The sequence below is a fragment of the Lampetra fluviatilis genome, chromosome 78 (assembly GCF_964198595.1).
Source record: "Lampetra fluviatilis chromosome 78, kcLamFluv1.1, whole genome shotgun sequence".
Classification (NCBI taxonomy): Eukaryota; Metazoa; Chordata; class Hyperoartia; order Petromyzontiformes; family Petromyzontidae; genus Lampetra; species Lampetra fluviatilis.
In genome coordinates this window covers 2,410,634-2,433,509 of record NC_136352.1, presented here as the reverse complement: position 1 = coordinate 2,433,509, position 22,876 = coordinate 2,410,634, and the positions used below count along the sequence as shown (strand labels likewise).

At 49.5% G+C, this 22,876-nt stretch overlaps 1 protein-coding gene across 1 annotated transcript; it reads left to right on the top strand.

The window, feature by feature from the left end:
* The first annotated feature begins 90 nt into the window (after window positions 1-90).
* LOC144953586 (uncharacterized) lies at window positions 91-22,876 on the top strand. The gene is made up of 4 exons (XM_078884160.1): window positions 91-465; window positions 21,013-21,105; window positions 22,146-22,268; window positions 22,720-22,876. Exons 1-4 carry the CDS (start codon window positions 173-175, stop codon window positions 22,874-22,876), a joined length of 666 nt encoding a protein of 221 aa, XP_078740286.1. The 5' UTR covers window positions 91-172.

Genomic DNA, 22,876 nt, shown 5'->3' with positions numbered 1-22,876 from the left:
ATGGCGCGGGTTGCCTACCCTCGCATGGATGAAGACGCTGTGGAGTCACTCGTGCTGCAGAAGCTCATGAGCTTGGCCCACCAGCTTCGAGTTGCCATGCCGACAGCCGACGACGACGACGACTTCACGTCGCTACGTGCTGCCAGGTGCATCCAAGCACACCTACATTGCGATGAGGACACGACCATCGCCGCCTGCACAGGCCCACCTGATGCACAAGCCTATGACGTGCATTCGGGGCCTCATCAGGCCTTCGAGGCAACAGAAAGTTGCGGATCGTCCAACTGGCGATCCCAGCGAGATCACCACCAGCGGGACCGGCCAACCTCGCGCCAAGACGGGGCGTCCATCGTCTGCCACAACTGTGGCCTTCTGGGCCATGTGGCGTCCGGCTGCCGGGTCCCCCGACGCCGGACTTCAGGACCTCCGGCGCCTCGGCCACCACCGTATCCTCGGCATACCCAGGTGAGTCACGACACCTCGCACTCTCGGCCCCCACTTACAACAAGCATGCACCCTCACACCACACAGGGGGGTCATGCTTCAGAGGAGGGGAATTCGGGCCCATCATTGAACAACCGGGCGCTCGGACCAGGTCAATGGTCCGAGTTGGCCCATAGGGTCGTTGCCGCGGCGGCAGGGTCCTCTGCCGTAGTGGGTTCCATCGAGGGCGTTGATGTTCGTATGTTGATCGATACGGGTGCGTCGGCGACCATCATTTCTGACATAATTTATAATATTCTGCCCGATACATGCCGTCCCTTGCAGCCAGTTGACGTGCCATGCTATGCCGCAAATGGGGGTTCGTTGGGCATCACCGGACGGATCAATGTTCAGATCCGCATTGCTGACGTCTAATTAGTTGGGCCCATTTTGGTCTCATCAACCCTCGCCGTTCCGTGCCTCCTCGGAACAGATTTCTTGGGGAAGATGCCCATTAAAATTCTCATTAACAAAGGGTGTATTGAGCTCCCCTCCAGCCGACGCATGGCCTTCCTACCCACACTCACTCGGTTGCACTCCGCATCTACGACGGTGCAGGCGTTGGCGGCCTGCACAATTCACATTCCTCCCGGCTCTCAGATGTTAGTTCCCCTCCGGTTTCGTAAACCCCTTGACTACAATGCGTTCATGGGGGGTGCTGTGATCGGGCCTTCGCGTTCAGCTGAGCGGGTGTCGGACCTCGTGTGTGCACAAACGCTCGTGCGAAGCGACCACGACCCCTTTATCCAGGTCCTTAACGCGGGATTGGAAACGGCCGTTATCTGTTAGGGAATGGTGCTTGCTCACACGACGCCAGCCCCGCCAGAAGATGTGATCGTGGGTCGCGTAGGGGGCGAGTCCTCTTCCGTTGCCAAGCCAGGTCCTGACACAGGATGGCTCGACGCGCTTTGCTCCACTTCTGCCGATTTGTCACCATTACAGCATGCTAAATTACGAACGCTGCTGAGCGATTTCGCCGACGTTTTCAGTCAAAGCAAATTCGACATTGGCTGCACTAAATTGCTAAGCCATCACATCGACACGGGTGATGCCGCTCCAATTCGTCAAAACCCATTCCGGTTGAGCCCGGCTGAAAAGGAACATCTACGGGTGGCCGTCAACGATATGTTGGCGGCCGATGTCATTGCGCCATCAAATAGCCCATGGGGGGCGCCGATCGTTCTTGTTAAGAAGCATGATGGGAGCCTCCGCTTTTGTGTTGACTTCAGGAAACTTAATAAGATTTCTGTGGCCGACGCCTACCCGCTTCCCAGGATGGACGAGTCGCTCGATGCCTTAGCAGGTGCGCACTACTTCTCCACCTTGGATTTCCTCTCGGGGTTTTTGCAGCTACCCCTTGATGACGCATCCAAACCAAAGACGGCCTTTCACACGCCGCAGGGACTGTTCCAATTCAACAGACTTCCCATGGGTCTTCACTCGGCCCCGGCGATGTTCCAGTGCCTGATGGAGCTGGTCCTCGCTGGGCTCCAGTGGGATTCTTGCCTAATCTACCTCGACGATGTAATCGTGTTCAGCAAAACTTTTGATGAACACCTCACGCGATTGAAGGCAGTTTTCCTTAAAATGCGAGCGGCTAACCTCAAATTCAAACCGCAAAAGTGCCACCTCATGAGGGATTCGGTTCGTTACTTAAGCCATATTGTCAGCCGCTCGGGAATTGCCACGGACCCCGAAAAGACAAATTGCGTGCGCTCATGGCCAACTCCTACCTCTGTTGGGGAGGTGCGGAGTTTTATCGGCTTCGCCTCATATTATCGACGATTTATTGCGGGATTCGCATCCATCGCGAAGCCCCTCCACGCATTAACGGCCAAAGGGGTAAAATTCCGTTGGGGAGAGTTAGAACAGGCATCATTCAATGCCGTCCGAAAAGCACTGGTCGATGCTCCTACCCTGTCTTATACAGATTTTACCACTCCGTTCATTCTGGATACAGACGCCAGCAACACCAGAATTGGAGGGGTGCTGTCGCAAATTGTCAATGGAGTGGAGCGCGTCGTCGCCTATGGCAGCAGGGTGCTGTCACCCGCGGAGCAACGTTACTGCGTGACGCGCCGCGAATTGCTTGCTATCGTTTTTTTAATAAAGCAGTACAGGCCATACGTGTATGGCAGGCATTTCACAATACGCTCCGACCACGCGGCGCTACAATACGCCTTGCGAGTGGACCAACCATCTGGACAGCTCTCGCGTTGGCTCGAGATCCTCCAGGACTTTGCGTTCACTGTCATTTACCGCAAGGGGATTCAACACGGGAACGCCGACGGGTTGTCGCGACTGCCGAACAATGGGCGCTGTGCTTGTTTTTTGGGTGCGGGGCGTTGTAGGCAGCTTGATGGGGTACCGCCCCCATCCCTTGCGGTCGCGGCCGGGGATGGGGTCGGGGACCACGGGGCTCCCTCCACGCAAGTTCCGCAGGACGCATTGCTGGGCCTCGGGTTGGACGACTGGGGACGTCTTCAGATGGAAGACGTCTCCCTCCTCAAATTGAGACGCCGCGCTAGGGATGCCGAGGGTCACAGGGGGCAGGGGGGCCTTGTATCATATGTCATCCGGGAAGGCGTCCTCATGCATTGGGATGGGGGGTCCCAATCCCACACGTTGGTGGTGCCCACCTCCCTGCGGGGGCGACTTGTGTGGGAAACCCACAGTCGCCTCTTGCACTTGGGTGTTCAGAAAACACTAGCTAAAATCCAATTGGAATTTTTTTGGCCGGGCATGGCAAACGATGTGGCTGACCTTGTGCAAGGTTGCACAGAATGTGCACGGCGGAAACCACCTGCTAGGCCATCCTGCCCGCCGCTCCAATCCATTAAGGTTTCCCGGGTCAATGAGATCGTCGCATTCGATATTTTAGGTCCGTTTCCCGCTACTCCTCGGGGTAGTAAGTACCTTTTGGTTGGGGTCGAATATTTTACCCGATGGGCCATGGCCTGGCCACTCCCCAACCAGTCTGCAGCAGCCATTACGGAAGCCTTTTTCCAGGGCTACGTCCTGGATAAGGGTGCTCCCGAACGCCTGCTGACCGACCAAGGGAAAAATTTATCTTCCACCCTGTTGCGGGATGTGTGAAACCTGCTAGGGACACACAAAATTCACACCTTGCCATATCACCCGCAGACTGACGGTATGGTCGAGCGATTACATAGGACACTTACCTCCATGCTAAGCCACCAGGTGTCTGAGTCACAGACTGATTGGGATCTCCACATACCTGGTGTCGTGGCCGCCTATAGAATTGCGCCCCATGCTGCCACGGGGTACTCGCCATTCTATCTTATGTATGGTAGGGAGTTCTAGATTTGAAGCTTTCGTGACTGCAAGGATTCATATTCTTAGGTTTTTTCGGTAAAGTCACGTAGGTAAAACATCAAAATTAATAAAAATAAAATAAAAATCACGACGTTTCGGAGGCAACACAAGTCTCCATCATAAGGTGGGACCGTCACAGCCGGATTAGCTGCATCAAGTGAGGCAATGATTCAAGATGTAATCCCTTAAAAGCAAGTTGAGGGGGGGAGGAGAGGGGGTGGGGAGTTAATCAGAATGTGGTAGCCAATGAATGGGACGTATCGGGAGGGAGGGGGGCGGGGCTCAAAGACGGCACGGAGTGCCACGTACAACGCGTCGGGAGGGGGGCGGGGCCAAAAGGATGGACGACGGCTTGGACGCGGTTTCTGCTGCACACGCCAACGCATTGGACAGAGAGGGGGAGGGGAGGCCTGATACACATGATAGAAAAAGAACGAAAATGCCCATGTTTATACCAATGAAGAGAGTAATGTTAAACACTAGGGATGTTAACACTCGGTAAAGTAAAGTAAAATAGTGCCTGTCAGATAAGATGGTCCAAAAAAGTGTAATTAAGTCTTTTTTGCGTGGTTGATAACATCTTTCCAATGATTACTAAGTTTGTACCCATCATCACGGTTGAAATTATGTCTGTGTTTGTATATTTGTATGGCTTCGTGTACAAACCTTTGATGGTAGCCGGGAGGTTTGCAGAGAACCTTGGTCTCGGAAAAGACAATTTCATGAGAGCCCACCGAGTTGTAGCAATGATCGGCAACGGCCGAAGAATCAGTTCTGCCGTGTTTCAGATCTGACTTGTCCTCGCGGACACGATCAGAAACATGACGTTTCGTTTCTCCAATGTAGCAATCACCACAAATGCAACTCAATTTGTAGACTCCAGGATACTGTAAGTCAGGAACGACATCCTTCACAGATGGAATCAGATCACGGATTTTATGTACTGTACTGAATCGGACTTGGATCTTATGTTTGTTTAGAATTTTGGAGATCTTTTTGGTCACGCCAGCTATGTATGGTAACGTGATAGTTTTGGTCGGAGTTTCATGTGGCTGTTTCTGTGTGGTGGGAGAGACAGCTTGGCGGATAGTACGGTCAGAGTATCCGTTCATCCTGAGGGCCCGATGTACATTTCTTAATTCACCGGTCAGGTGGTGTTGGTCAGAAATGCCATGGGCTCTGTGGTATAGCGTTTTGATGAGAGAATTATTTTGAGCTGGGTGGTGGTGGGAATCCGGTTTCAAGTAGGAATCTGTGTGGGTGGCTTTCCTGTAGACAGAATGTCCCAAGGATCCGTCAGGCCTCCTCTCAAACAGAATATCCAAGAATGGTAGTTTACCGTCTTTCTCCACTTCCATGGTGAATCTGATGGATGGGTGTCTAGAATTGATGTGGTCCAAGAAGTGGTTCAATGCTGGGAGGCCATGTGGCCAGATGACGAAAGTGTCATCCACATACCTCTTCCACAGGGAAGGACGCAAGGTGGATGTCTGGATGGCGTCTGATTCAAACTTTTCCATGAACATGTTGGCTATAACTGGTGACAAGGGGGAGCCCATAGGGGTACCCTCATTCTGTTTGGAGAAGGTGCCATTCCAGGTAAAATAGGTGTTGGTGAGGCAATGCCTAACCAGCGCAGGTGCATCAGAATTCAATCCATGTTGGACTAAGTCCTCAATAATTGTTAGGGTGTCCGGTACTGGGACTTTGGTAAACAAAGATACTACATCAAAGCTGACGAGGATGTCATCAGGAGATAGTACCATGTCCTTAACCATAGAGACTAATTGGGTTGAGTTGAGTACTGCCGAAGAGGTCTTACCTGAGAAGGGGAGCAGAGTATCTGATAGAAAACGGGCTAGTTTGTACGTAGGAGAGTTTATCGTCGACACGATGGGTCGTAGCGGGGTGCCTTCCTTATGGATTTTGGGAAGACCATAGAGTCTGGGAGTCACAGACTGATTGGGATCTCCACATACCTGGTGTCGTGGCCACCTATAGAATTGCGCCCCATGCTGCCACGGGGTACTCGCCATTCTATCTTATGTATGGTAGGGAGTTCTAGATTTGAAGCTTTCGTGACTGCAAGGATTCATATTCTTAGGTTTTTTCGGTAAAGTCACGTAGGTAAAACATCAAAATTAATAAAAATAAAATCAAATAAAAATCACGACGTTTCGGAGGCAACACAAGTCTCCGTCATCAGGTGGGACCGTCACAGCCGGATTAGCTGCATCAAGTGAGGCAATGATTCAAGATGTAATCCCTTAAAAGCAAGTTGAGGGGGGGAGGAGAGGGGGGGGGAGTTCATCAGAATGTGGTAGCCAATGAATGGGACGTATCGGGAGGGAGGGGGGCGGGGCTCAAAGACGGCACGGAGTGCCACGTACAACGCGTCGGGAGGGGGGCGGGGCCAAAAGGATGGACGACGGCTTGGACGCGGTTTCTGCTGCACACGCCAACGCATTGGACAGAGAGGGGGAGGGGAGGCCTGATACACATGATAGAAAAAGAAAGAAAATGCCCATGTTTATACCAATGAAGAGAGTAATGTTAAACACTAGGGATGTTAACACTCGGTAAAGTAAAGTAAAATAGTGCCTGTCAGATAAGATGGTCCAAAAAAGTGTAATTAAGTCTTTTTTGCGTGGTTGATAACATCTTTCCAATGATTACTAAGTTTGTACCCATCATCACGGTTGAAATTATGTCTGTGTTTGTATATTTGTATGGCTTCGTGTACAAACCTTTGATGGTAGCCGGGAGGTTTGCAGAGAACCTTGGTCTCGGAAAAGACAATTTCATGAGAGCCCACCGAGTTGTAGCAATGATCGGCAACGGCCGAAGAATCAGTTCTGCCGTGTTTCAGATCTGACTTGTCCTCGCGGACACGATCAGAAACATGACGTTTCGTTTCTCCAATGTAGCAATCACCACAAATGCAACTCAATTTGTAGACTCCAGGATACTGTAAGTCAGAAACGACATCCTTCACAGATGGAATCAGATCACGGATTTTATGCACTGTACTGAATCGGACTTGGATCTTATGTTTGTTTAGAATTTTGGAGATCTTTTTGGTCACGCCAGCTATGTATGGTAACGTGATAGTTTTGGTTGGAGTTTCATGTGGCTGTTTCTGTGTGGTGGGAGAGACAGCTTGGCGGATAGTACGGTCAGAGTATCCATTCATCCTGAGGGCCCGATGTACATTTCTTAATTCACCGGTCAGGTGGTGTTGGTCAGAAATGCCATGGGCTCTGTGGTATAGCGTTTTGATGAGAGAATTATTTTGAGCTGGGTGGTGGTGGGAATCCGGTTTCAAGTAGGAATCTGTGTGGGTGGCTTTCCTGTAGACAGAATGTCCCAAGGATCCGTCAGGCCTCCTCTCAAACAGAATATCCAAGAATGGTAGTTTACCGTCTTTCTCCACTTCCATGGTGAATCTGATGGATGGGTGTCTAGAATTGATGTGGTCCAAGAAGTGGTTCAATGCTGGGAGGCCATGTGGCCAGATGACGAAAGTGTCATCCACATACCTCTTCCACAGGGAAGGACGCAAGGTGGATGTCTGGATGGCGTCTGATTCAAACTTTTCCATGAACATGTTGGCTATAACTGGTGACAAGGGGGAGCCCATAGGGGTACCCTCATTCTGTTTGGAGAAGGTGCCATTCCAGGTAAAATAGGTGTTGGTGAGGCAATGCCTAACCAGCGCAGGTGCATCAGAATTCAATCCATGTTGGACTAAGTCCTCAATAATTGTTAGGGTGTCCGGTACTGGGACTTTGGTAAACAAAGATACTACATCAAAGCTGACGAGGATGTCATCAGGAGATAGTACCATGTCCTTAACCATAGAGACTAATTGGGTTGAGTTGAGTACTGCCGAAGAGGTCTTACCTGAGAAGGGGAGCAGAGTATCTGATAGAAAACGGGCTAGTTTGTACGTAGGAGAGTTTATCGTCGACACGATGGGTCGTAGCGGGGTGCCTTCCTTATGGATTTTGGGAAGACCATAGAGTCTGGGAGTCACAGACTGATTGGGATCTCCACATACCTGGTGTCGTGGCCACCTATAGAATTGCGCCCCATGCTGCCACGGGGTACTCGCCATTCTATCTTATGTATGGTAGGGAGTTCTAGATTTGAAGCTTTCGTGACTGCAAGGATTCATATTCTTAGGTTTTTTCGGTAAAGTCACGTAGGTAAAACATCAAAATTAATAAAAATAAAATAAAATAAAAATCACGACGTTTCGGAGGCAACACAAGTCTCCGTCATCAGGTGGGACCGTCACAGCCGGATTAGCTGCATCAAGTGAGGCAATGATTCAAGATGTAATCCCTTAAAAGCAAGTTGAGGGGGGGAGGAGAGGGGGGGGAGTTCATCAGAATGTGGTAGCCAATGAATGGGACGTATCAGGAGGGAGGGGGGCGGGGCTCAAAGACGGCACGGAGTGCCACGTACAACGCGTCGGGAGGGGGGCGGGGCCAAAAGGATGGACGACGGCTTGGACGCGGTTTCTGCTGCACACGCCAACGCATTGGACAGAGAGGGGGAGGGGAGGCCTGATACACATGATAGAAAAAGAAAGAAAATGCCCATGTTTATACCAATGAAGAGAGTAATGTTAAACACTAGGGATGTTAACACTCGGTAAAGTAAAGTAAAATAGTGCCTGTCAGATAAGATGGTCCAAAAAAGTGTAATTAAGTCTTTTTTGCGTGGTTGATAACATCTTTCCAATGATTACTAAGTTTGTACCCATCATCACGGTTGAAATTATGTCTGTGTTTGTATATTTGTATGGCTTCGTGTACAAACCTTTGATGGTAGCCGGGAGGTTTGCAGAGAACCTTGGTCTCGGAAAAGACAATTTCATGAGAGCCCACCGAGTTGTAGCAATGATCGGCAACGGCCGAAGAATCAGTTCTGCCGTGTTTCAGATCTGACTTGTCCTCGCGGACACGATCAGAAACATGACGTTTCGTTTCTCCAATGTAGCAATCACCACAAATGCAACTCAATTTGTAGACTCCAGGATACTGTAAGTCAGGAACGACATCCTTCACAGATGGAATCAGATCACGGATTTTATGTACTGTACTGAATCGGACTTGGATCTTATGTTTGTTTAGAATTTTGGAGATCTTTTTGGTCACGCCAGCTATGTATGGTAACGTGATAGTTTTGGTCGGAGTTTCATGTGGCTGTTTCTGTGTGGTGGGAGAGACAGCTTGGCGGATAGTACGGTCAGAGTATCCGTTCATCCTGAGGGCCCGATGTACATTTCTTAATTCACTGGTCAGGTGGTGTTGGTCAGAAATGCCATGGGCTCTGTGGTATAGCGTTTTGATGAGAGAATTATTTTGAGCTGGGTGGTGGTGAGAATCCGGTTTCAAGTAGGAATCTGTGTGGGTGGCTTTCCTGTAGACAGAATGTCCCAAGGATCCGTCAGGCCTCCTCTCAAACAGAATATCCAAGAATGGTAGTTTACCGTCTTTCTCCACTTCCATGGTGAATCTGATGGATGGGTGTCTAGAATTGATGTGGTCCAAGAAGTGGTTCAATGCTGGGAGGCCATGTGGCCAGATGACGAAAGTGTCATCCACATACCTCTTCCACAGGGAAGGACGCAAGGTGGATGTCTGGATGGCGTCTGATTCAAACTTTTCCATGAACATGTTGGCTATAACTGGTGACAAGGGGGAGCCCATAGGGGTACCCTCATTCTGTTTGGAGAAGGTGCCATTCCAGGTAAAATAGGTGTTGGTGAGGCAATGCCTAACCAGCGCAGGTGCATCAGAATTCAATCCATGTTGGACTAAGTCCTCAATAATTGTTAGGGTGTCCGGTACTGGGACTTTGGTAAACAAAGATACTACATCAAAGCTGACGAGGATGTCATCAGGAGATAGTACCATGTCCTTAACCATAGAGACTAATTGGGTTGAGTTGAGTACTGCCGAAGAGGTCTTACCTGAGAAGGGGAGCAGAGTATCTGATAGAAAACGGGCTAGTTTGTACGTAGGAGAGTTTATCGTCGACACGATGGGTCGTAGCGGGGTGCCTTCCTTATGGATTTTGGGAAGACCATAGAGTCTGGGAGTCACAGACTGATTGGGATCTCCACATACCTGGTGTCGTGGCCACCTATAGAATTGCGCCCCATGCTGCCACGGGGTACTCGCCATTCTATCTTATGTATGGTAGGGAGTTCTAGATTTGAAGCTTTCGTGACTGCAAGGATTCATATTCTTAGGTTTTTTCGGTAAAGTCACGTAGGTAAAACATCAAAATTAATAAAAATAAAATAAAATAAAAATCACGACGTTTCGGAGGCAACACAAGTCTCCGTCATCAGGTGGGACCGTCACAGCCGGATTAGCTGCATCAAGTGAGGCAATGATTCAAGATGTAATCCCTTAAAAGCAAGTTGAGGGGGGGAGGAGAGGGGGGGGGAGTTCATCAGAATGTGGTAGCCAATGAATGGGACGTATCGGGAGGGAGGGGGGCGGGGCTCAAAGACGGCACGGAGTGCCACGTACAACGCGTCGGGAGGGGGGCGGGGCCAAAAGGATGGACGACGGCTTGGACGCGGTTTCTGCTGCACACGCCAACGCATTGGACAGAGAGGGGGAGGGGAGGCCTGATACACATGATAGAAAAAGAAAGAAAATGCCCATGTTTATACCAATGAAGAGAGTAATGTTAAACACTAGGGATGTTAACACTCGGTAAAGTAAAGTAAAATAGTGCCTGTCAGATAAGATGGTCCAAAAAAGTGTAATTAAGTCTTTTTTGCGTGGTTGATAACATCTTTCCAATGATTACTAAGTTTGTACCCATCATCACGGTTGAAATTATGTCTGTGTTTGTATATTTGTATGGCTTCGTGTACAAACCTTTGATGGTAGCCGGGAGGTTTGCAGAGAACCTTGGTCTCGGAAAAGACAATTTCATGAGAGCCCACCGAGTTGTAGCAATGATCGGCAACGGCCGAAGAATCAGTTCTGCCGTGTTTCAGATCTGACTTGTCCTCGCGGACACGATCAGAAACATGACGTTTCGTTTCTCCAATGTAGCAATCACCACAAATGCAACTCAATTTGTAGACTCCAGGATACTGTAAGTCAGGAACGACATCCTTCACAGATGGAATCAGATCACGGATTTTATGCACTGTACTGAATCGGACTTGGATCTTATGTTTGTTTAGAATTTTGGAGATCTTTTTGGTCACGCCAGCTATGTATGGTAACGTGATAGTTTTGGTCGGAGTTTCATGTGGCTGTTTCTGTGTGGTGGGAGAGACAGCTTGGCGGATAGTACGGTCAGAGTATCCGTTCATCCTGAGGGCCCGATGTACATTTCTTAATTCACCGGTCAGGTGGTGTTGGTCAGAAATGCCATGGGCTCTGTGGTATAGCGTTTTGATGAGATAATTCTTTTGAGCTGGGTGGTGGTGGGAATCCGGTTTCAAGTAGGAATCTGTGTGGGTGGCTTTCCTGTAGACAGAATGTCCCAAGGATCCGTCAGGCCTCCTCTCAAACAGAATATCCAAGAATGGTAGTTTACCGTCTTTCTCCACTTCCATGGTGAATCTGATGGATGGGTGTCTAGAATTGATGTGGTCCAAGAAGTGGTTCAATGCTGGGAGGCCATGTGGCCAGATGACGAAAGTGTCATCCACATACCTCTTCCACAGGGAAGGACGCAAGGTGGATGTCTGGATGGCGTCTGATTCAAACTTTTCCATGAACATGTTGGCTATAACTGGTGACAAGGGGGAGCCCATAGGGGTACCCTCATTCTGTTTGGAGAAGGTGCCATTCCAGGTAAAATAGGTGTTGGTGAGGCAATGCCTAACCAGCGCAGGTGCATCAGAATTCAATCCATGTTGGACTAAGTCCTCAATAATTGTTAGGGTGTCCGGTACTGGGACTTTGGTAAACAAAGATACTACATCAAAGCTGACGAGGATGTCATCAGGAGATAGTACCATGTCCTTAACCATAGAGACTAATTGGGTTGAGTTGAGTACTGCCGAAGAGGTCTTACTTGAGAAGGGGAGCAGAGTATCTGATAGAAAACGGGCTAGTTTGTACGTAGGAGAGTTTATCGTCGACACGATGGGTCGTAGCGGGGTGTCTTCCTTATGGATTTTGGGAAGACCATAGAGTCTGGGAGTCACAGACTGATTGGGATCTCCACATACCTGGTGTCGTGGCCACCTATAGAATTGCGCCCCATGCTGCCACGGGGTACTCGCCATTCTATCTTATGTATGGTAGGGAGTTCTAGATTTGAAGCTTTCGTGACTGCAAGGATTCATATTCTTAGGTTTTTTCGGTAAAGTCACGTAGGTAAAACATCACAATTAATACAAATGAAATAAAATAAAAATCATGACGTTTCGGAGGCAACACAAGTCTCCGTCATCAGGTGGGACCATCACAGCCGGATTAGCTGCATCAAGTGAGGCAATGATTCAAGATGTAATCCCTTAAAAGCAAGTTGAGGGGGGGAGGAGAGGGGGGGGGAGTTCATCAGAATGTGGTAGCCAATGAATGGGACGCATCGGGAGGGAGGGGGGCGGGGCTCAAAGACGGCACGGAGTGCCACGTACAACGCGTCGGGAGGGGGGCGGGGCCAAAAGGATGGACGACGGCTTGGACGCGGTTTCTGCTGCACACGCCAATGCATTGGACAGAGAGGGGGAGGGGAGGCCTGATACACATGATAGAAAAAGAAAGAAAATGCCCATGTTTATACCAATGAAGAGAGTAATGTTAAACACTAGGGATGTTAACACTCGATAAAGTAAAGTAAAATAGTGCCTGTCAGATAAGATGGTCCAAAAAAGTGTAATTAAGTCTTTTTTGCGTGGTTGATAACATCTTTCCAATGATTACTAAGTTTGTACCCATCATCACGGTTGAAATTATGTCTGTGTTTGTATATTTGTATGGCTTCGTGTACAAACCTTTGATGGTAGCCGGGAGGTTTGCAGAGAACCTTGGTCTCGGAAAAGACAATTTCATGAGAGCCCACCGAGTTGTAGCAATGATCGGCAACGGCCGAAGAATCAGTTCTGCCGTGTTTCAGATCTGACTTGTCCTCGCGGACACGATCAGAAACATGACGTTTCGTTTCTCCAATGTAGCAATCACCACAAATGCAACTCAATTTGTAGACTCCAGGATACTGTAAGTCAGGAACGACATCCTTCACAGATGGAATCAGATCACGGATTTTATGCACTGTACTGAATCGGACTTGGATCTTATGTTTGTTTAGAATTTTGGAGATCTTTTTGGTCACGCCAGCTATGTATGGTAACGTGATAGTTTTGGTCGGAGTTTCATGTGGCTGTTTCTGTGTGGTGGGAGACAGCTTGGCGGATAGTACGGTCAGAGTATCCGTTCATCCTGAGGGCCCGATGTACATTTCTTAATTCACCGGTCAGGTGGTGTTGGTCAGAAATGCCATGGGCTCTGTGGTATAGCGTTTTGATGAGATAATTATTTTGAGCTGGGTGGTGGTGGGAATCCGGTTTCAAGTAGGAATCTGTGTGGGTGGCTTTCCTGTAGACAGAATGTCCCAAGGATCCGTCAGGCCTCCTCTCAAACAGAATATCCAAGAATGGTAGTTTACCGTCTTTCTCCACTTCCATGGTGAATCTGATGGATGGGTGTCTAGAATTGATGTGGTCCAAGAAGTGGTTCAATGCTGGGAGGCCATGTGGCCAGATGACGAAAGTGTCATCCACATACCTCTTCCACAGGGAAGGACGCAAGGTGGATGTCTGGATGGCGTCTGATTCAAACTTTTCCATGAACATGTTGGCTATAACTGGTGACAAGGGGGAGCCCATAGGGGTACCCTCATTCTGTTTGGAGAAGGTGCCATTCCAGGTAAAATAGGTGTTGGTGAGGCAATGCCTAACCAGCGCAGGTGCATCAGAATTCAATCCATGTTGGACTAAGTCCTCAATAATTGTTAGGGTGTCCGGTACTGGGACTTTGGTAAACAAAGATACTACATCAAAGCTGACGAGGATGTCATCAGGAGATAGTACCATGTCCTTAACCATAGAGACTAATTGGGTTGAGTTGAGTACTGCCGAAGAGGTCTTACTTGAGAAGGGGAGCAGAGTATCTGATAGAAAACGGGCTAGTTTGTACGTAGGAGAGTTTATCGTCGACACGATGGGTCGTAGCGGGGTGTCTTCCTTATGGATTTTGGGAAGACCATAGAGTCTGGGAGTCACAGACTGATTGGGATCTCCACATACCTGGTGTCGTGGCCACCTATAGAATTGCGCCCCATGCTGCCACGGGGTACTCGCCATTCTATCTTATGTATGGTAGGGAGTTCTAGATTTGAAGCTTTCGTGACTGCAAGGATTCATATTCTTAGGTTTTTTCGGTAAAGTCACGTAGGTAAAACATCACAATTAATACAAATAAAATAAAATAAAAATCACGACGTTTCGGAGGCAACACAAGTCTCCGTCATCAGGTGGGACCGTCACAGCCGGATTAGCTGCATCAAGTGAGGCAATGATTCAAGATGTAATCCCTTAAAAGCAAGTTGAGGGGGGGAGGAGAGGGGGGGGGGAGTTCATCAGAATGTGGTCGCCAATGAATGGGACGCATCGGGAGGGAGGGGGGCGGGGCTCAAAGACGGCACGGAGTGCCACGTACAACGCGTCGGGAGGGGGGCGGGGCCAAAAGGATGGACGACGGCTTGGACGCGGTTTCTGCTGCACACGCCAACGCATTGGACAGAGAGGGGGAGGGGAGGCCTGATACACATGATAGAAAAAGAAAGAAAATGCCCATGTTTATACCAATGAAGAGAGTAATGTTAAACACTAGGGATGTTAACACTCGGTAAAGTAAAGTAAAATAGTGCCTGTCAGATAAGATGGTCCAAAAAAGTGTAATTAAGTCTTTTTTGCGTGGTTGATAACATCTTTCCAATGATTACTAAGTTTGTACCCATCATCACGGTTGAAATTATGTCTGTGTTTGTATATTTGTATGGCTTCGTGTACAAACCTTTGATGGTAGCCGGGAGGTTTGCAGAGAACCTTGGTCTCGGAAAAGACAATTTCATGAGAGCCCACCGAGTTGTAGCAATGATCGGCAACGGCCGAAGAATCAGTTCTGCCGTGTTTCAGATCTGACTTGTGCTCGCGGACACGATCAGAAACATGACGTTTCGTTTCTCCAATGTAGCAATCACCACAAATGCAACTCAATTTGTAGACTCCAGGATACTGTAAGTCAGGAACGACATCCTTCACAGATGGAATCAGATCACGGATTTTATGCACTGTACTGAATCGGACTTGGATCTTATGTTTGTTTAGAATTTTGGAGATCTTTTTGGTCACGCCAGCTATGTATGGTAACGTGAAAGTTTTGGTCGGAGTTTCATGTGGCTGTTTCTGTGTGGTGGGAGAGACAGCTTGGCGGATAGTACGGTCAGAGTATCCGTTCATCCTGAGGGCCCGATGTACATGTCTTAATTCACCGGTCAGGTGGTGTTGGTCAGAAATGCCATGGGCTCTGTGGTATAGCGTTTTGATGAGAGAATTCTTTTGAGCTGGGTGGTGGTGGGAATCCGGTTTCAAGTAGGAATCTGTGTGGGTGGCTTTCCTGTAGACAGAATGTCCCAAGGATCCGTCAGGCCTCCTCTCAAACAGAATATCCAAGAATGGTAGTTTACCGTCTTTCTCCACTTCCATGGTGAATCTGATGGATGGGTGTCTAGAATTGATGTGGTCCAAGAAGTGGTTCAATGCTGGGAGGCCATGTGGCCAGATGACGAAAGTGTCATCCACATACCTCTTCCACAGGGAAGGACGCAAGGTGGATGTCTGGATGGCGTCTGATTCAAACTTTTCCATGAACATGTTGGCTATAACTGGTGACAAGGGAGAGCCCATAGGGGTACCCTCATTCTGTTTGGAGAAGGTGCCATTCCAGGTAAAATAGGTGTTGGTGAGGCAATGCCTAACCAGCGCAGGTGCATCAGAATTCAATCCATGTTGGACTAAGTCCTCAATAATTGTTAGGGTGTCCGGTACTGGGACTTTGGTAAACAAAGCTACTACATCAAAGCTGATGAGGATGTCATCAGGAGATAGTACCATGTCCTTAACCATAGAGACTAATTGGGTTGAGTTGAGTACTGCCGAAGAGGTCTTGCCTGAGAAGGGGAGCAGAGTATCTGATAGAAAACGGGCTAGTTTGTACGTAGGAGAGTTTATCGTCGACACGATGGGTCGTAGCGGGGTGCCTTCCTTATGGATTTTGGGAAGACCATAGAGTCTGGGAGTCACAGACTGATTGGGATCTCCACATACCTGGTGTCGTGGCCACCTATAGAATTGCGCCCCATGCTGCCACGGGGTACTCGCCATTCTATCTTATGTATGGTAGGGAGTTCTAGATTTGAAGCTTTCGTGACTGCAAGGATTCATATTCTTAGGTTTTTTCGGTAAAGTCACGTAGGTAAAACATCACAATTAATACAAATAAAATAAAATAAAAATCACGACGTTTCGGAGGCAACACAAGTCTCCGTCATCAGGTGGGACCGTCACAGCCGGATTAGCTGCATCAAGTGAGGCAATGATTCAAGATGTAATCCCTTAAAAGCAAGTTGAGGGGGGGAGGAGAGGCAAGACCTCCCAGACTCTATGGTCTTCCCAAAATCCATAAGGAAGACACCCCGCTACGACCCATCGTGTCGACGATAAACTCTCCTACGTACAAACTAGCCCGTTTTCTATCAGATACTCTGCTCCCCTTCTCAAGTAAGACCTCTTCGGCAGTACTCAACTCAACCCAATTAGTCTCTATGGTTAAGGACATGGTACTATCTCCTGATGACATCCTCGTCAGCTTTGATGTAGTATCTTTGTTTACCAAAGTCCCAGTACCGGACACCCTAACAACTATTGAGGACTTAGTCCAACATGGATTGAATTCTGATGCACCTGCGCTGGTTAGGCATTGCCTCACCAACACCTATTTTACCTGGAATGGCACCTTCTCCAAACAGAATGAGGGTACCCCTATGGGCTCCCCCTTGTCACCAGTTATAGCCAACATGTTCATGGAAAAGTTTGAATCAGACGCCATCCAGACATCCACCTTGCGTCCTTCCCTGTGGAAGAGGTATGTGGATGACACTTTCGTCATCTGGCCACATGGCCTCCCAGCATTGAACCACTTCTTGGACCACATCAATTCTAGACACCCATCCATCAGATTCACCATGGAAGTGGAGAAAGACGGTAAACTACCATTCTTGGATATTCTGTTTGAGAGGAGGCCTGACGGATCCTTGGGACATTCTGTCTACAGGAAAGCCACCCACACAGATTCCTACTTGAAACCGGATTCCCACCACCACCCAGCTCAAAAGAATTATCTCATCAAAACGCTATACCACAGAGCCCATGGCATTTCTGACCAACACCACCTGACCGGTGAATTAAGAAATGTATATCGGGCCCTCAGGATGAACGGATACTCTGACCGTACTATCCGCCAAGCTGTCTCTCCCACCACACAGAAACAGCCACATGAAACTCCGACCAAAACTATCACGTTACCATACATAGCTGGCGTGACCAAAAAGATCTCCAAAATTCTAAACAAACATAAGATCCAAGTCCGATTCAGTACAGTGCATAAAATCCGTGATCTGATTCCATCTGTGAAGGATGTCGTTCCTGACTTACAGTATCCTGGAGTCTACAAATTGAGTTGCATTTGTGGTGATTGCTACATTGGAGAAACGAAACGTCATGTTTCTGATCGTGTCCGCGAGGACAAGTCAGATCTGAAACACGGCAGAACTGATTCTTCGGCCGTTGCCGATCATTGCTACAACTCGGTGGGCTCTCATGAAATTGTCTTTTCCGAGACCAAGGTTCTCTGCAAACCTCCCGGCTACCATCAAAGGTTTGTACACGAAGCCATACAAATATACAAACACAGACATAATTTCAACCGTGATGATGGGTACAAACTTAGTAATCATTGGAAAGATGTTATCAACCACGCAAAAAAGACTTAATTACACTTTTTTGGACCATCTTATCTGACAGGCACTATTTTACTTTACTTTACCGAGTGTTAACATCCCTAGTGTTTAACATTACTCTCTTCATTGGTATAAACATGGGCATTTTCTTTCTTTTTCTATCATGTGTATCAGGCCTCCCCTCCCCCTCTCTGTCCAATGCGTTGGCGTGTGCAGCAGAAACCGCGTCCAAGCCGTCGTCCATCCTTTTGGCCCCGCCCCCCTCCCGACGCGTTGTACGTGGCACTCCGTGCCGTCTTTGAGCCCCGCCCCCCTCCCTCCCGATACGTCCCATTCATTGTCTACCACATTCTGATGAACTCCCCCCCCCTCTCCTCCCCCCCTCAACTTGCTTTTAAGGGATTACATCTTGAATCATTGCCTCACTTGATGCAGCTAATCCGGCTGTGAAGGTCCCACCTGATGACGGAGACTTGTGTTGCCTCCGAAACGTCGTGATTTTTATTTTATTTTTATTAATTTTGATGTTTTACCTACGTGACTTTACCGAAAAAACCTAAGAATATGAATCCTTGCAGTCACGAAAGCTTCAAATCTAGAACTCCCTACCATACATAAAATAGAATGGCGAGTACCCCGTGGCAGCATGGGGCGCAATTCTATAGGTGGCCACGACACCAGGTATGTGGAGATCCCAATCAGTCTGTGACTCCCAGACTCTATGGTCTTCCCAAAATCCATAAGGAAGGCACCCCGCTACGACCCATCGTGTCGACGATAAACTCTCCTACGTACAAACTAGCCCGTTTTCTATCAGATACTCTGCTCCCCTTCTCAGGTAAGACCTCTTCGGCAGTACTCAACTCAACCCAATTAGTCTCTATGGTTAAGGACATGGTACTATCTCCTGATGACATCCTCGTCAGCTTTGATGTAGTATCTTTGTTTACCAAAGTCCCAGTACCGGACACCCTAACAATTATTGAGGACTTAGTCCAACATGGATTGAATTCTGATGCACCTGCGCTGGTTAGGCATTGCCTCACCAACACCTATTTTACCTGGAATGGCACCTTCTCCAAACAGAATGAGGGTAGCCCTATGGGCTCCCCCTTATCACCAGTTATAGCCAACATGTTCATGGAAAAGTTTGAATCAGACGCCATCCAGACATCCACCTTGCGTCCTTCCCTGTGGAAGAGGTATGTGGATGACACTTTCGTCATCTGGCCACATGGCCTCCCAGCATTGAACCACTTCTTGGACCACATCAATTCTAGACACCCATCCATCAGATTCACCATGGAAGTGGAGAAAGACGGTAAACTACCATTCTTGGATATTCTGTTTGAGAGGAGGCCTGACGGATCCTTGGGACATTCTGTCTACAGGGAAGCCACCCACACAGATTCCTACTTGAAACCGGATTCCCACCACCACCCAGCTCAAAAGAATTCTCTCATCAAAACGCTATACCACAGAGCCCATGGCATTTCTGACCAACACCACCTGACCGGTGAATTAAGACATGTACATCGGGCCCTCAGGATGAACGGATACTCTGACCGTACTATCCGCCAAGCTGTCTCTCCCACCACACAGAAACAGCCACATGAAACTCCGACCAAAACTATCACGTTACCATACATAGCTGGCGTGACCAAAAAGATCTCCAAAATTCTAAACAAACATAAGATCCAAGTCCGATTTAGTACAGTGCATAAAATCCGTGATCTGATTCCATCTGTGAAGGATGTCGTTCCTGACTTACAGTATCCTGGAGTCTACAAATTGAGTTGCATTTGTGGTGATTGCTACATTGGAGAAACGAAACGTCATGTTTCTGATCGTGTCCGCGAGCACAAGTCAGATCTTTAACACGGCAGAACTGATTCTTCGGCCGTTGCCGATCATTGCTACAACTCGGTGGGCTCTCATGAAATTGTCTTTTCCGAGACCAAGGTTCTCTGCAAACCTCCCGGCTACCATCAAAAGTTTGTACACGAAGCCATACAAATATACAAACACAGACATAATTTCAACCGTGATGATGGGTACAAACTTAGTAATCATTGGAAAGATGTTATCAACCACGCAAAAAAGACTTAATTACACTTTTTTGGACCATCTTATCTGACAGGCACTATTTTACTTTACTTTACCGAGTGTTAACATCCCTAGTGTTTAACAGTACTCTCTTCATTGGTATAAACATGGGCATTTTCGTTCTTTTTCTATCATGTGTATCAGGCCTCCCCTCCCCCTCTCTGTCCAATGCGTTGGCGTGTGCAGCAGAAACCGCGTCCAAGCCGTCGTCCATCCTTTTGGCCCCGCCCCCCTCCCGACGCGTTGTACGTGGCACTCCGTGCCGTCTTTGAGCCCCGCCCCCCTCCCTCCCGATACGTCCCATTCATTGGCTACCACATTCTGATGAACTCCCCCCCCCCTCAACTTGCTTTTAAGGGATTACATCTTGAATCATTGCCTCACTTGATGCAGCTAATCCGGCTGGGACGGTCCCACCTGATGACGGAGACTTGTGTTGCCTCCGAAACGTCGTAATTTTTATTTTATTTTAATTAATTTTGATGTTTTACCTACGTGACTTTACCGAAAAAACCTAAGAATATGGTAGGGAGGTTTGCCCCCCTATCGACGTACAATTGCACATTAAACAGCCCGCACCTAAGGCGAAGATTGCCGACCACATCCGTGCTAATGTGCGTCGTCTCGTGGATGCCCGGGAGGCTGCTCAAAATAACTCAGAAGCCCGTCAGCTTGCCAACAAGCGGTTGCGGAATCTCCGCACGTCCCGCCACGTTTGGGTAGAAGGGGACCGCGCCTGGCTCCACTGCCCGCAGGTACCATTGGCTACTTCCTCAAAACTGCTTAAGCCTTGGAGAGGCCCGGTTGTTATTATTCGCGTTCTCCGCCCGCAGTGTGTCAGGATCCAGCATGGCAAGCGACGTTGGTTCGTGCACCCGTCACGTCTAAAACCTTACATTCAACCCTACACACCTACTTCACTTCTCCGGGGCCGAGAGCGCGACATGTCTGACGAGCCGCGCCGCGATGATGCTGCTTCTAACTCTCGGGCAGGTCCCGCTGTCCCGCCCTCAGGTGCCTTGGGAATGAAACCCGCCACGGCCGACCCAGCGGGAACAAGCTTGCCCGCGAGATCAGCGACCCAGGACACAAGCGCAACAGCGGGTTGTCGGTCCCCTCCCGCCTCCGTCGCGGCCGATGGACCTGCCACTCGGACTCGCTCAAAACTCAAAACGATTTTCATGACCCCCGCCCACGAACTCTCGTCCCAACGCGACGCCACTCACCTTGCCATCATGTATAGTGGGCGATTGGGGCGTGCGTTCATCCTGCATATATGTTTATACAGTGTTGTTCTGCATCGGTGACCACAGGAGGGGGAGAGGTGCTTTCTTCTCATTTTTTTTCTTGATTTGTCACACACTCATTCTGATGGTTAACAAATAATTTATTGTACAATTGTATTTTTTTTTGACAGCCGGGTCGGCTGGAGGCTACGTATAGGGGGGTAATGTAGTGACATAAGAAGGGAGGGGCTGCTGGGGGCTCTGGGACCCTGGGAGGGCCAGGCGCTTAAGCCTCTTGGCACCAGGCGCTGGGTTCCCAGGCGGGTCCAGACGCTTAAGGCTCTGGGCGCCAGGCGTTGGGTTCCCAGGCGCTTAAGCCTCTTGGCGCCGCCAATGGGGGGGGGGGGCTGTGTGTGCTCTGTGGGATGTCTGGTGGCGCACACGGCCCCACCCCTCGTTGGACTAGGCATAAAAAGGGGAGCTCTCTACGACCTTGTGAGGGCGAGTTCCAGAGCATAGCCAGAGTAGAGTATCTAGGCTGTGTACCTAGGCTGTGTACCTAGGCGGTAACAGAGTATCTGGACTGTTGGAGAGTGTTGGGTTGTAATAAACAAGTTACCTCTACAAGTGTCTCCGGAACCCGTTACACATGCACAAACCTTTGATGGTAGCCAGAAGGTTTGCAGAGCACCTTGGTCTCAGAAAAGACAATATCCCCAGGGCGGAGGGGGCTGCCCCGATTGCCAACCCACCCGTTGGGGCCTTCTCCCATGCGTCCCCAGGCCACACACCACAGCCACAATATCCTCCTCCCACCACGGCCAAGCCTCCACTTTGGACCAATGCTGACAGGCCTCATGGCCCTGAATTTCCTGGGCCACCTTCAAGGACGTGATCCCCCAAGCCTTCGGCGAAGGGCAGGGCGATCCCCAATTCCCGCGCCAGCAGCCTGGCACCCCAGCACCAGCAGAGCCTCCTGGAAAGGGAAGGGTGTCTTGGCTTCCCCTCACTTCCGCTGGAGAAATCTCATGTGGGCGTCGCATGGTAGGCCAAAAATTGCCCCTTGCGCAGCGCCATTGACTCCGCTGCCCCTCCAGCGCTATCCTTTCCACCGCCAAGAAGTCGAGCTCCGTCTCACCCATCTGGCACCCCAGCACCAGCAGAGCCTCCTGGAAAGGGAAGGGTGTCTTGGCCTCCCCTCGCTTCCGCTGGAGAAATATCATGTGGGCGTCGCATGGTAGGCCAAAAATTGCCCCTTGCAGCGCCATTGACTCCGCTGCCCCTCCAGCGCTATCCCGCGCTCTAAGCAAAATAGCGCCCACCAGCCATGCCAAGCCCTCCACGGGCAAAATGGCGCCCACCACATGTGCGGTCTCCGGCCAAAGGCTCCTCCACTCTCCTGCACCGACGGGGACCACCACCAGGGTCCCCTCGTGACTCCTTTCCGCGCCACTGGCTGTGGCGTGCCTCCCGCGCTCCCCCACGCTCCCCTCAGCACGGTAGTCCTCGGCCATGCCACGTGCTTGGCGCGTGACCGCGGAGGATCGGGCTCCTCTCTCGCCAATTCGCCGCCGCTCTCCCGCCAATCCGCAGCTGCTCTTTCTCTGCCAATGGGCTTTGTAACTGGGGTCCCGGGGCTGGTGGAGGGATGA